This window comes from Prionailurus viverrinus, chromosome D3, assembly GCF_022837055.1.
Source record: "Prionailurus viverrinus isolate Anna chromosome D3, UM_Priviv_1.0, whole genome shotgun sequence".
NCBI lineage: Eukaryota > Metazoa > Chordata > Mammalia > Carnivora > Felidae > Prionailurus > Prionailurus viverrinus.
The window spans coordinates 56,010,636-56,024,332 of NC_062572.1; the positions used below are offsets into that span (position 1 = coordinate 56,010,636).

The 13,697-nt window shown below is 33.4% G+C and overlaps 1 protein-coding gene across 7 annotated transcripts in view; it reads right to left on the bottom strand.

The window, feature by feature from the left end:
* CCDC178 (coiled-coil domain containing 178) overlaps positions 1-13,697 on the bottom strand; it is a 514,890-nt gene that overhangs the window by 308,033 nt on the left and 193,160 nt on the right. For all 7 annotated transcript variants that reach the window (XM_047828874.1, XM_047828873.1, XM_047828870.1 and 4 more), the window contains 2 exons: positions 13,043-13,188; positions 9,345-9,504 (listed from right to left, as the gene is read on the bottom strand). In XM_047828874.1, the coding sequence (XP_047684830.1) occupies positions 9,345-9,504; positions 13,043-13,188 (306 nt within the window). The remainder of the gene's footprint in view (positions 1-9,344; positions 9,505-13,042; positions 13,189-13,697) is intronic.

A 13,697-nucleotide genomic window follows, 5' to 3' on the forward strand; every position in this document is an offset into this window, starting at 1 on the left:
ATCTTCTACTCAATCCACTTCTACTCTTTCTCTCAAACTCTATCCCACATGGTGATTAGGTATACATGCTTCCACTTACATAGTCTCTACCACGTCCAAGACAGATTACTTCTCAGCAAAGCCAGTCATCAACAGTTCTTTTTATATAAATGCCACCATATTTTTTCTAGTCAACCAGCATCATCCCACCTTCTATATATTCTGTTCTTTTTGTGTGTGTATCATATGCAATTTGACATCAGTCTCTGTGTAGTCTCATTCCTGCTCCATCAGTGTTTCATTACTTCTCTCTAATTGCAGAAGTATTTTCTTACAATTTATATCTGTAACTTATGTTTTCATTTCACTTCAGTTCATCTTATATAATGCTGTTTAATTGATCTTGCTATAGCCTATCTCTGAGCACACTGTATTCCTGGAATATTCCCCATGCCTCCTACTGCTTTACAAATTAAGTGTAAACTTTTCAAGTCGGTCTTCATGATATATCCCCGGACCTACATTCTTAGCTTTTTCCCTGTTTATCTGCATTACTAATATATGAGCACATTTAGATGGAATTTTGAAACAGTGATATAATTAAAAGTAGAATGTTTCCATTTTATATTATTAAAAGCAATAAAATCAAACCACAATAGTCAATATGCCAAAAAAGTAATAATGACAAAAGGAGAAAGGTAGTATCACCACAGAAAACATTAAGCAAGATGGCAGAAGCAAGAACCAATAAAACTATCATATAAATTAAATTACTAAAGCAGAATGGATTGAAAAGCAAAATTATCCTAAATATTGCTCTATAAATACTACAAATGAACATCTAAAACATAAGTCAGAATACTTAATAATAAAATGCAAAATTAAGTTGGTCTAACAAAAAGAAGTGTTGAGAATATTAACTGCATAGCGATACATAAGAGAAAGATATCATTATATTAAAAAATAACAAAATGGTCATTTAATAATTGTGAGTCTCTATGCACTGAATAACATAATCTAGAAAATATATAAAGCAAAATCCACAAATTAATTCACATTGAACTAAACATTTCATTTAATTTATTTGCTCATAAATAATCTGTGAAGCAAAAGTTGCAGTGATCTTGTCTGATGGTCCCATGCAGATTAAACAAAAGCTTTTAACAGAATTTTATTTTTCCCTAGCTCTGTTAATATTTAATTGATAACTAAACCTGTATATATTTAAAATGAGCGATGTGATGATTTGATATATGCATACATAGTGAAATGATTACCATCATCAGGTTGATTAAAACAACCATCATCTCATATAATTACCTTTTTGTGTGTATATATGGTAAGAATGCTTAAGATCTACTCTCTTAGCTGATTTCAAGTATATAATTCAGTACTATTACCTCTAGTTACCATTCAATACATTAGATCTCCAAAATGTATTCATCTTACAAGGCTTGTAGCCTTTGACCAGCATCTCCCCCATTTTACCCCCACCCTGACCCCAGATAACCACTATTCTATTCTCCGTGTTCAACTTTTTTAAGATTCCACAAACAAGTGAGATCATATCTGGCTGGCTTATTTCTCTGTCTGGCTTATTTCACTTAGCATAATATCTCCTAGATTTATCTATCTTATTGCGAATGGCAGGATTTCATTCTTTCTCATGACTGAAAAATATTGCACTATCTATGGAATGGTTACCATTATATCTATCTATCTAGATCACTGATACATAAATACAACGTGTTTTTATCTGTTCATCCATTGACAGACACTCAGATTGTTTCCATATGTTGATTATTATGAATAATGCTGCAATAAACATGACAGTGCAGCTATCTCTTTTAGATACTGATTGTTTCCTTCAGATATTTACTTAGAAATGACATTGCTGAATTAATGGATTTGTATTTTTAATTGTTAAAACAATCTCCACAATGTTTTCTATAATGGCTGTACCACTAATAATTTCCACTAATTTCCACATTTTCACTAATAATATATAGGGTTCCCTTCTCTCTACCTCCTTACCAATACTTGCTATCTCTCGTAATTTTTATAAATGACATCCTAACAGGCAAGAGATGACATCTCACTGTGGTTTTAACTTGCATTTCCCTGATGTTTAGTGATGTTGAGCACATTTTCATTTATCTGTTGACTATCTACATACTTCTTTGGGAAGATGTCTACTCAGGTCCTTTGCCCATTTTTAATTGGATTACTTCTGTTTTTTCTTTATTTATTATTTTGTTTGTTGCCACTGAGTTATATGAGTTACTTATGTGTTTTGGCTATTAATCCCATATCAGAGATATACTTTGCAAATATTTTCTCATATTTAGTAGGCTGTCTTTTCAATTTATGTATTATTTCTTTTGCTGTGGAGAAGCTTATCAGTTTGATGTAGTCCTAGCTTATTTTTGCATTTGTTTCCTGTGCTTTTGGTGTTCATATGCAAAAAAATCATTGCCAAGACCAATTTCAAGGAGCACAATATATTAAAATTGCCATAATTGCATTCAGGAAATACTTGATCATTTTTCAAGTTTGTTCTTCACTGCAAGTGAGAAAGAAAACACTAAAGTATTCAATTCAACTCGCTAGAAAAGAAAAAGAAACAAAATTACAAAAATCAATCAAAAAGAGTAACAAAGAAAAAAGCTAAAATTAATGATTTGGAGAACAAAAATAATTAATCATCATGAATAAATCAGAATTTGGGTGGGAAAACAATCATAAGGCAAAAATTTAACAAGGTCAATCAAGGAAAAGAAAAAAAAAAGAAAAGCCTAATGCATGAGAAAAGAACATAACTACAGAAGCAGAAGAAATGAAAAAATACATATTTCATACAACTTAATAAATTTGAAAACCTCATTAAAATGATTTTTTTCTAGAAAAATATAACTTTCAAATATTGGCTCAAGAATTAGAAAACATTAATCATGCAAAAAGCAAAAAAATGGACTGAATAAAATTTAAAATGTTTTTCTCCAGAAAAGAGTTAAGCTCAGATAATATGTACTGGGGGGCACTCACCATCATGTTTATTTATGTACTTCTTCTGACAGTTTTTATCCAGAACCGCCTTTTCAAGATTGTCTGCATGGCAAATGGAATGCCTTCCTCTGGGGCAAAGGCTGGACACGTTTGTTAGAAGCTCCCTTATAAAACTGGGGCTTTCCTACATTCCAAGTTCATCAGCTGTGATAAAGATTCCTTGTGTATGCAGCATCCACCTGGACCACTTTCCCATTATCCCATGAGACTTGGAGCCAAGGTGAACCTATTTAAACATGAAGCTCACACTGCTGCTGTGTAGCAAGTAATAAAATCTTTGCTTCTCACCTAGAAGTTTCATGCCTTCTGCATCATTTGTGAAACTATGGCAGGCTAACTTGTTAGTTTGCAAGTGAAGTAAAATCTCTAACTCTTCACATATCTTGATAGTATCATAGTAAAATTCCTCAAAATTTTAAGGAACTGAAATGTGTTATTCTATTTAACATAGAAAGAAGAGAAAACATTCTTATTTCATTCGAACAACTCTACTAAATCTCTGACACTAATATCTTGAACAGAGTACAAAACAGAAGAACTATAGACCAATTAGATGTTCAGCATTAAATGGCTGCAAATTGAATCCAGTAATGAATTACAGTTTTAATAAAGCATAACCAATTAGGTATACTTAAGTATGTAATCGGATATTTGGAAACTCATACTATAATTACTTTAATTGATCAAAAGAGAAAAACATATATTTATGCTATTACTCTGCAGTGGGGGAAAGGTATTTCAAAAGTGGCAGCCCCACCAGGAAATTAATGTTACTTGGAAACATCATAACATCCAACGCGTGTTCATAGAGTATTATCACAACCATGTAAAAAAAAACAATGCATAGAAAAACTGAGGTGGATTATGGCCAAGTGATTTTAATAGATGTCTCTAGGTAGTTGGGGAGAAAAAAGCCTATTCAAACTTCATGTATAGTCCTTTAACGAACTGTTAGTAGAAATTCTGGGACATATCTGCAAGATGTAACATGATGTTGGAGAGATGCGAAAAGAAGAGAGGCTTCTGCCCTGTTTAATGGATCATGCTCTGAGCAAACATTCAAAACACATTAAATTTATATTTGGGAGTTACTTATACCCATGCTACGTCTTTCCTTTACATTATAGTGTTATTCTCTCCTGATTTCTAAGTACCTACGATCATTGCCGCACTGGGTCTGTGCTTGAACACTTGAAGTGTTCCCCAGTATAAAATTAGTACTCTTTTGCTACCAGTCCTCAAATTAAAATGTTCATACCTCAAGAGAGCATGGATTTGAACAAGCAGCTTTAAAAAAGCAATATGATGAACCTAATTAATATGATTACATGTGACTGATGCTTAATCCTACCAGAATTATTAAAAATATTAATTATGCAAACCATGTTTCCAACTTTTAAAACTTTCATGTTAATTTAAAATCTTTTGGTAGCAAGAAAATTAACATTAAGGCAAATTATTCTTGCTTATGGGGTCCATTGGTCAGTTCTTCTAAATGTTCCCAGGTTTTTCACACATTCATTTCCCACTATTAAGACCACAGAATATGTAATTTGTTTTTATTTTATTTTAATCATACCTAATGTATCAGGTCAGTGGGCCAGCGACACAATTTATTGTTTGTAATTTGAATGTTGTTACTATATTCAAGTTTGTTTTTTACATCTTCCCTCTTTCTGCTGATTGAATCTTTAAAATTGAGGCTAGGGTTGTAGTCACCCAACACTGAATGCCCTGAACACAGTACTCATAAACTAGTTGTGTGAATGAAGAAGTGATGAGTGGAAACTAGGAGAATAATTTTTTAAACTGTAGTAATCTTTAAAATTATCTCAGAGATTAAATTTGCTTCTTATTTGTACTATTCCTGTACCTGGCTGTCTAATGAGGCAATGAATCACTGCCTCTGTATTAAGCTAAGAATTTTCCACATGAAAGGGTCAAGAAGTGATTTAATAGCCAAATATGGGACTGCTGTAAATATTTCCTGAGAGTAAAAAATATGAGGCGAAATAAAAACTGATAAACTCTACAAAGTATTAGGGGATTGTGTCTTACAGAATTCAATTTGGAAACTGGTCTCTCTGCCAATGATCCAATATAGACCATTATGCCCTTCTCATATCATACCCTAAATTATAGAAAGGAGAGCAAGATTATAGAAAAATCACTAGAGAAAGGCACTGACATAGAAAAGCAGTGGGACTTCTGAGGACGGCTAATAATAGATTAAAATTAAAATTAAAGATTAAAATAACCTGAAACTCCAGTTTTGTTTGGATCTTTCTAGTGACAAAAAGGAAGATCAGTAGCGAGAGCTATAGTACTTTGATGGGTATGATATAGTGACATTTTCATCTTAATTGTATTTGCAAACTATAGGCAGTTAAAACTCCATTTAACATTGAAATATCCTTCATTTAACTATATCTGATATGGAACTATATAAACCAAAAAAGGTTGAATTTAACTCCAGAACCACATTGTATTCTATCTGAAGTTTGTATATAATTTTTTTCTTAAACCATTTTATTGTCTGTTTGTAGTTCTAATTCTATGGCATGTTTTCTTACATCCCCAGTTAATTCTACGGTGGATTTTATATGCTTTTATTAAATGATTTCTTCAGATGATCCATAATTGTGATCAATTCTTTTGCCCAGAGGGGACACCCCAGATTAGTAATACCGTATTTATAATCATGCCTAATAAAACTTGTTTCTTTTAGGAATGCTTCATATTACATACATGTTTACAAATTTTTACTTCATCCAATTTCTAAATAGGGATGAGAATAGTTTTCTGTGAAGAATCACATTCTTTCCACTATTTAATGCCAATAACTGATCAGAATCATAGTGTCACTAATGTAAGATATATCAATTTCTAAACTAGGCATGTTCAAACTCTATGCTTCTGATCACATATGGCAAATGCATAACAAAGAACTATCTGAGAGCTGATAAGAGGCAATTTCATATAAATTTAAGATTATTTAAGAAGTATTATTCAGATATTTATCAGAATCCTTAATTGCTAGAAAGCAATAGAGAATTTAACCATTTCACCTACAAGGAAAGACTAGATGGCAAATGTCTCATGAATTATCAAGGAGAAAAAGAGAGAATGAGAAAGAGAAAGAAAGGGAGAAATCAGCTCTTGCATGCAGCCTGAGTATTCAACTAAAGTATCAGGCTGGCGCAGTATGGAAAATGTCCCTGAAATGCTCCTGCTTTCAGGCATTATCATGCATGTGGACAGCAAAATTACCAAAAAAGCATATGTTCATCCATTTATTCATTCAGTCATTCAATGAGTATTCATTGAGTGCCTCCCTTGTGCCAGGCATAATTCTGAGCTTATAGGATACAGAGAAGAATGTGGCAGAAAATCTCACTGACAATACATTAGTATTGCAAGATGCAGGCAAACAACAAACAAACAAAAATGAATGAACAAAACAAGGTCAGAGAAAGATTGGTGCTAAGAACAAAACACAACGCCAGGTGATGTGACAAGTGGGTGGAGGTAGGTGCATTTTGGAATGCGAAGGCAGAGACAAGATTTTGGATGAAAAAAAATACAAATCTCAATTTCTGAGAGGCTAGTTATACAGGATTTTTTCTTTGTCTCTCTCCTGCTGACCATATTTTGCCATTTCACTAATTATTATTGTTCCATTAAAGTGCTGAAATGCCAGTCAATAAATGATTATTGAGATCCCACTGTGTTCTCAGCACTAGGACGATTGGAAAATGTGGTTGAATTCAAACAGCTAATTCTACTGCTGTGATAAAATATGAGGTGGAGAATGATGCTTAAATCAGTAAATAACTTAAGCCTTCTCTTTCTGAGGGGTGCATTTACATCTAAGCCTCCCCAGTCCATTCATACATCACAAATCTTGAGATTTAGCCATCAATGTTTCAGGAACTTCTCCAAAAGAAGGCATCATTTATTGCCACTAGATGGCACCAATTATTTTCATATTGTTAGGCCCCCTCCCCCTAAAATACCATTTTTCTATGTAAAGGTCATTATTTAAAATGGAAGAATATTACTTAACACTATTGTTAATAAAACTATTATTCTTTTTTTAAGCTTACTTATTTATTTTCAGAGAGAGAAAGAGTAAGTGGGGGAGAGGGAGGGGCAGAGAGAGAAAGTATCCCAAGCAGGCTCCGTGCTGCCAGCACAGAGCCTGACATGGGGCTCAATCCCACGAACAGTGAGATCCTGACCTGAGCCGCAAACAAGAGTTGGTCACTCAACCGACTGAGCCACCCAGGCACCTCTATTGTCCTTTTATTTTTTATTTGTTTTTAAAATGTTTTTATTTTTAAAAGAGAGAGACAGAGTACAAGCAGGGGACGGGCAGAGAGAAAGGGAAACCCAGAATCCCAAGCAGGCTCCACGCTGTCAGCACAGAGCTTGATGCTGGGCTTGAACCCACAAACAGCGAGATCATGACCTGAGCTGAAGTCGGATGCTCAACTGACTGAGCCACTCAGGTGCCCTGTATTGTTCTTTTATTAATACGTTTCTACAGGGAGGATCACAGAAATAACATGAAAGATGGTATGTGCATTCACTGACATACTTGCTTAATGTATATTTGCCCTAATTTTTAAAAATGGTTTAGATAATTTCTTTGAAATGTAAAAAGTAATTGAGTATATGGATATATATAATAATTGGATATATTAATATCAGGACCAAAAATAGCTTTAAAAAGTATATTGTGATATTAAATATATCTTTAAAAGTTTTGCAGAAATAGTTGTAATAAGATGCAGTAGAATGATTTTTCAGAAGTAATTTACCATTTGGCCTCTTAAAAATAAGCCATGTTTATAAATATATTGAAAAAGTCATGGCATTCATTATTATAATTAAATGTATCAGAAACTAATCCAAAATATAAAATAGGAGAGGAATCCCTTAATTAAATGTGTACCATTTACTCATATTCTATATAAAAAATTTAGTATGAATAGCTTTAGAGGGGCGCCTGGGTGGCGCAGTCGGTTAAGCGTCCGACTTCAGCCAGGTCACGATCTCGCGGTCCGTGAGTTCGAGCCCCGCGTCCGGCTCTGGGCTGATGGCTCAGAGCCTGGAGCCTGTTTCCGATTCTGTGTCTCCCTCTCTCTCTGCCCCTCCCCCGTTCATGCTCTGTCTCTCTCTGTCCCAAAAATAAATAAACGTTGAAAAAAAAAAAAAAAAATTTGAATAGCTTTAGAAAACTTAAACTTCAGATCCAAAAATATGTATCATATGATTTCTGTTTCCAAGTTTAAACTTCAGATCCAAAAATATGTATCATATGATTTCTGTTTCCAAGTTTACAGGGCAATTAAAATCTATGGAAAACTTTTCTAAAGGAAAAGAGCATGAAATATTCTCCTTTTTCAAAAAAGTGGTTGGTAAACAATCAAAGTGTGTTCATTCAGAAATAAAATGTAACTATCCCCACATCTCCCATTAAAGGTGTAATAATGGCTCTAGAATAAATATAAATTGTACTTTTATACCAGTAGACTTCAAAATAAAGTGAAGTACAGAAGGTCCCTGACTTACAATGGTTCCACTTATATATATTTTTTTATTTTACGTTGGTGCAAAAGCAATATGCATTCAGTACAAACCATACTGAGAATTTTGATTGTTTCCCAGGCTAGTGATTTGGGGTAGGATACTGTCTCGTGATATTGGGCAGGGACAGCAAATCCCAGCCCCCAGTCAGCCATGTGATCCTGAGAGTAAACAACTGATACACTTAACAGTCAGTCCTTCCCCACACAACCATCCTGTTTTTCACTGTCAGTACCGTATTCAATAAATTACATGAGATATCCAACACTTTACTATAAAATAGGCTTTGTGTTAGATGATTCTGCCCAACTGTAGGCTAATGTAAGGGTTCTGAGCACATTTCAGGTAGGCTAGGCTAAGTTATGATGCTGGGAAGTTAGATATATTAAATGCATTTTTGACAACAATATTTTCAACTCACGATGAGTTTATCAGAATATAACCTACTCGCAAGTCAAGGAAGATTTGTACAATGACACAATGAGAGTGCACATAAAATGCATTAAAAAGCACAATATGGTATATGAATATATTATAATTACTTAGAAGAAAAAATAAGAAATTACATTGATTGCACTAACGGATTCATTTTTAAAATTTGAACATCATTACCACTTCAATATGAAAAACGAGTGCCTCAAACTAGCTGCTAGTTTAACTATCACTACATTTCCTTCATTTTAAGACAGTCCAAAAATAATACTCACTTTAATATCTGCCAGAGTGTTTTGCCTCATGGTAATGAGTGTTCTGTATCTCTGTTCTTCTTCATAGAGTCTCTCTTCACAGGTTTTTTTCTCACTTACGAGCTGATCAAACACAGCTTGTGCATATTCCTTTTTATATTTTGTAGTTATATAGTGGTTCCTATGAAGAAAGAATTGTATTTGCCACTGACCAATTCATATTTTATTTTCTGAAATACATTTGTGATACAGTTTTAAAGAGCCAGTATTTAAAAGTCTTAGAACTGAAGGGCTTTGGAAAGATCCCTAATCTTTTCCATAGGCCTATCTCCATAGAGCTACTTCTAAACGATCCAGTTGGGAGAAAATCTCTAGAGAAAATCTCTAGAGAAATTTAGTGGATTTTCTTGGTTGCCTACCCAGCATGCCTCTCCAAAGAACCCCTCCTCCATGCAGCACATAACCCCAAAAATACATTCTAATTAGATTAAGTATAATTAGATTAGACTAGCATGTGGCTGATTATTCAGGAATGAAGATATGTATTAATATAGCCTAATAAGACGAAAGGCAAGGACCTAATTCCATGTACAAAAGGCTCCCATCCACTAAATGTGAGTGAGTCATGTTTTCAAACCTGAAGACAATGGGCATAGAGGAGAGAGAAAAAACTGAGTACCTAGTGTTGATCTCCTGGATCACCAACCCTGCAGCTGACCCTGCCTAAGAGCCCCTGTTCTATAATATGACACATTTCCCTATTGTTTAGTTTAAGCTGTTGTGAGAATGTGTTCTCTGTGTGTGTGTGTGTGTGTGTGTGTGTGTGTGTGTGTGTGCATTTTGTCCTTTGCAACTAAGTATATACTGACACAGAGATTAAGTGATTTTTCTTTAAATAAGGAACAATATAAGTAGAAAAAGCATCAAAAAGTGGTTAATACAATACTACAAAACAAATATGCTTTAGAAATAATTGCCAGAGTTGATCAGTAACGCAGAATACAGAATAAGCAGCTGCAAAAGCTCCACACAGTCTTACGTTACCCACAGTTGTTTTTATCTCTGCTGGTATAGAAAACTGAATCCTTCGCACAGTTAGCTAAAATACCAGCAGGACTAAAGTTTTTGAGGGACTGAAATGTTAAAGTGCTTTGAATATAATACCTCATTTAATACAACAACAACCCTTGACATTATGGAACATAGACCACTGGGGAAATTCACACAGGAAAGAGCTAGTATGACCAGAACCAAAATACTCCCACAGTTGCTCCCAGCAAATATCATTATATATTCACCACATATACTTTGTTCCCTACACTAAGTATTTTGAGACTGGATTATATTCAACAGAGCATTTAGTTAATTATAAATATACATATACATATATATGTATATATATGTGTATATATACATATATACACATATACATGTACACATACATGTATATACATACATATATACATACATACATATGCATGTATACATACACATATACATGCATGTGTATACATATATACATATATGTATGTACATGTACATGTATATATACATGTGTATACACATATGTATACACACACATATATATGTATACATATATACATATGTATATGTGTATATATACATATATGTATGTGTATACATACATGTGTAAATACATACATATATACATGTATGCGTATATATACATATATGTATGTATATATACATGTGTGTATAGATATGTATATGTGTATATATGTATATATACATACACATACACACATACACATATAGGCACATACACAAATGCATACATTACATAGGCTATATGATTATATGTATATCTATGCATGAAAATAGTGTTTCCTTTCTCCCAGTGATAAAAAGAATAAACTCTGAGGTCCTATGGGTCTGGTTAAATCCTTTCACATCCTAATTAAGAAACAGGTGTAAAAATTAGAGCCAAGGATAGCTTTGTTATTTTTCTTATCACCATATTTTAGTAGTTTTGCACATGCAAGCTTGTGTTGCTAAATTATCTTTAGATACTTGAAGGTTCTCTTTCTCATTTGTCATTTCTTTGTCCTTCTCGGTGTCTGGCACTAGGCACACTGTAAGTTCTCAATAAAGAATGATTAGCTTGATACAGTCACCTACTGAAAGTACCAGTAGACTATTGCTAATACAGTTTATCTGCAATAATCTTCCTTTCCAATCCTAGTTTAGGGAGTCAACGTGCATAGCCGTAAGAGCACCACTTTGGAATAAGATGGACCTAAACCAGAGCTGGTTCTACCACTAATTAGCTGTACAATGTTACGGCAGTCAACTAATTTCCCTCAGCTTGTTTCCTCAGTATTCTTTTAAGAATGTTATTATATAATTTAAAGATTTGTTGTGAGAACTGGATCAGATAAAGAACACAGACTGCCCACAGAGTATCTGGTACATTGAGAGGTCAATTAATGGTAACTTTAAATATTACTTGACATTATCCATCATTATTGTTAATTAATAGATCTGTCAATAATGTCACAGCTTCGGCTATTCTTTTTCTGTGAGAAGGCAGACTTTTGTCAAGTTTAGAGAGGGAACTGATTCACTGGGACATGGTGACCAATCTTGTCCCAAGGGCAATATAATCTAGCCACAGAACAGAGGAAAATGTTAGGACTGAAATGGTAAGAATTCTGAAGAAAGGAAATTCACCAGCTCCTAAACTAAATCTTTACAAGTTTAATGAGAATTTAAAAAATTTAAGCTTACACCATTGAACCTCAGCATATTTGTACAGATGTTAAATGATGTGGATAAATATCTTTCAAAATAAACAGCATATTTCTTTGCCTTCTTACATGATATACTGAATATGATTTAATGTTTTTCAGATAAATCTGTATGATCATTTTGAATATGTTTTTACCCTATAGTAATAGCTAAATAAATCCTTGTTGAGAGCATGCCCTGATTCTATTAGAGTGTATGATAATCAAGCTGTGCGCAACTGTTTTCATGACATTTTATCCCTCAAGGGCTGTAATTTTGCTAATGCTATGTTAGCCTTATTATACTTAAATCAAACTATAATTCCTAAACGTGACTAATGTATATTCTTCCAGTAGTCCTGCAAGCTCTGTTCTCAATGTATTATAAAATAGAAAATAAGAACAAAAAGGAATAAAGGAAGAGTATGCAAGTTCTAAGTAAGGGCCTATGGAAACACTGAAGGATCTTAGACTATGGTCATTCTCTAAGTGAAAGACCTTACTAACCCTTGTCATGTATGCCCCTGACTAATGAAGGGACTGCATAAGAGGTTTTTATAATAAATATGAAAAAATTACATGAGGTTTTATAGAATATCTATTTCTAAAGGCTTACCTTAAAACTTACCAAAAGAGTTGGGTGAAAAACCATATATTATTAACCATGTCATGTGAGTGAGAAATATTGAAATTAGTGGGAAAGATTAATTTCATAATTAAGAAAAGTTCTTCTACTTGGAAAGAATAAATATTTGCAGTTACTAAGAATAAACCCATCAGAGTAATAAAAAATGAAAGCAATTTATGTTCTTAAGCCAAAATTATCAAATATTACATGTTTATTCCACATCAAATAATGATGGCAAATTATGGATCATTTTAAGAACAAATCTTAAATATGGAAATCTGATCATATCTCTTTTATAAATAATATACTGAACATTTAATATTTTATAACACTTAAATACTTACTTTAATTGCTCAAGTGTCTGAGCCAAAATATTCTTTTCCTTCTCTTTTTCTTTTAAGTCCTTATTCAATTGATCTATTTTTGCATGATAAATAACTGTTTTACTTTTAGTGGTCTTTATTTCTTTAAAAATCATTGAGCGTTTTTCCTGAAAAACAAATTCAAGAATGTTTTATTTTATTTTATTATTATTATTTTTTTAATGTTTATTGATCTTTGAGAGAGAGAGAGAGAGAGAGACAGAGTGTTAGCGAGCAAGGGCCAGAGAGAGAGAGAGATAGAGACACACACACACACACACACACACACACACACACACACACACACACACACAATCTGAAACAGGCTCCAGGCTCCGACCTGTCAGTACAGAGCCTGATGAGGGGCTCGAATCCATAAACCATGAGATCATGACCTGAGCCGAAGTCAGAGGCTTAACTGACTGAGCCACCCAGGCACCCCAAAAAGTTTTATTTTAAATACTAGAATTTTCATATCCTGGCAACTTAAGGATACAATTACATTTGGCCATGTGAACAATCAAAAGCAAACAGTAACTTCTTATCAACATAATCAACAACTTAGATTTACCTTCCCTTCTTCATAGTTAACACCTGATGTGATTTTCTAAAAGATGGGTTAGAAGTACACAGTCTC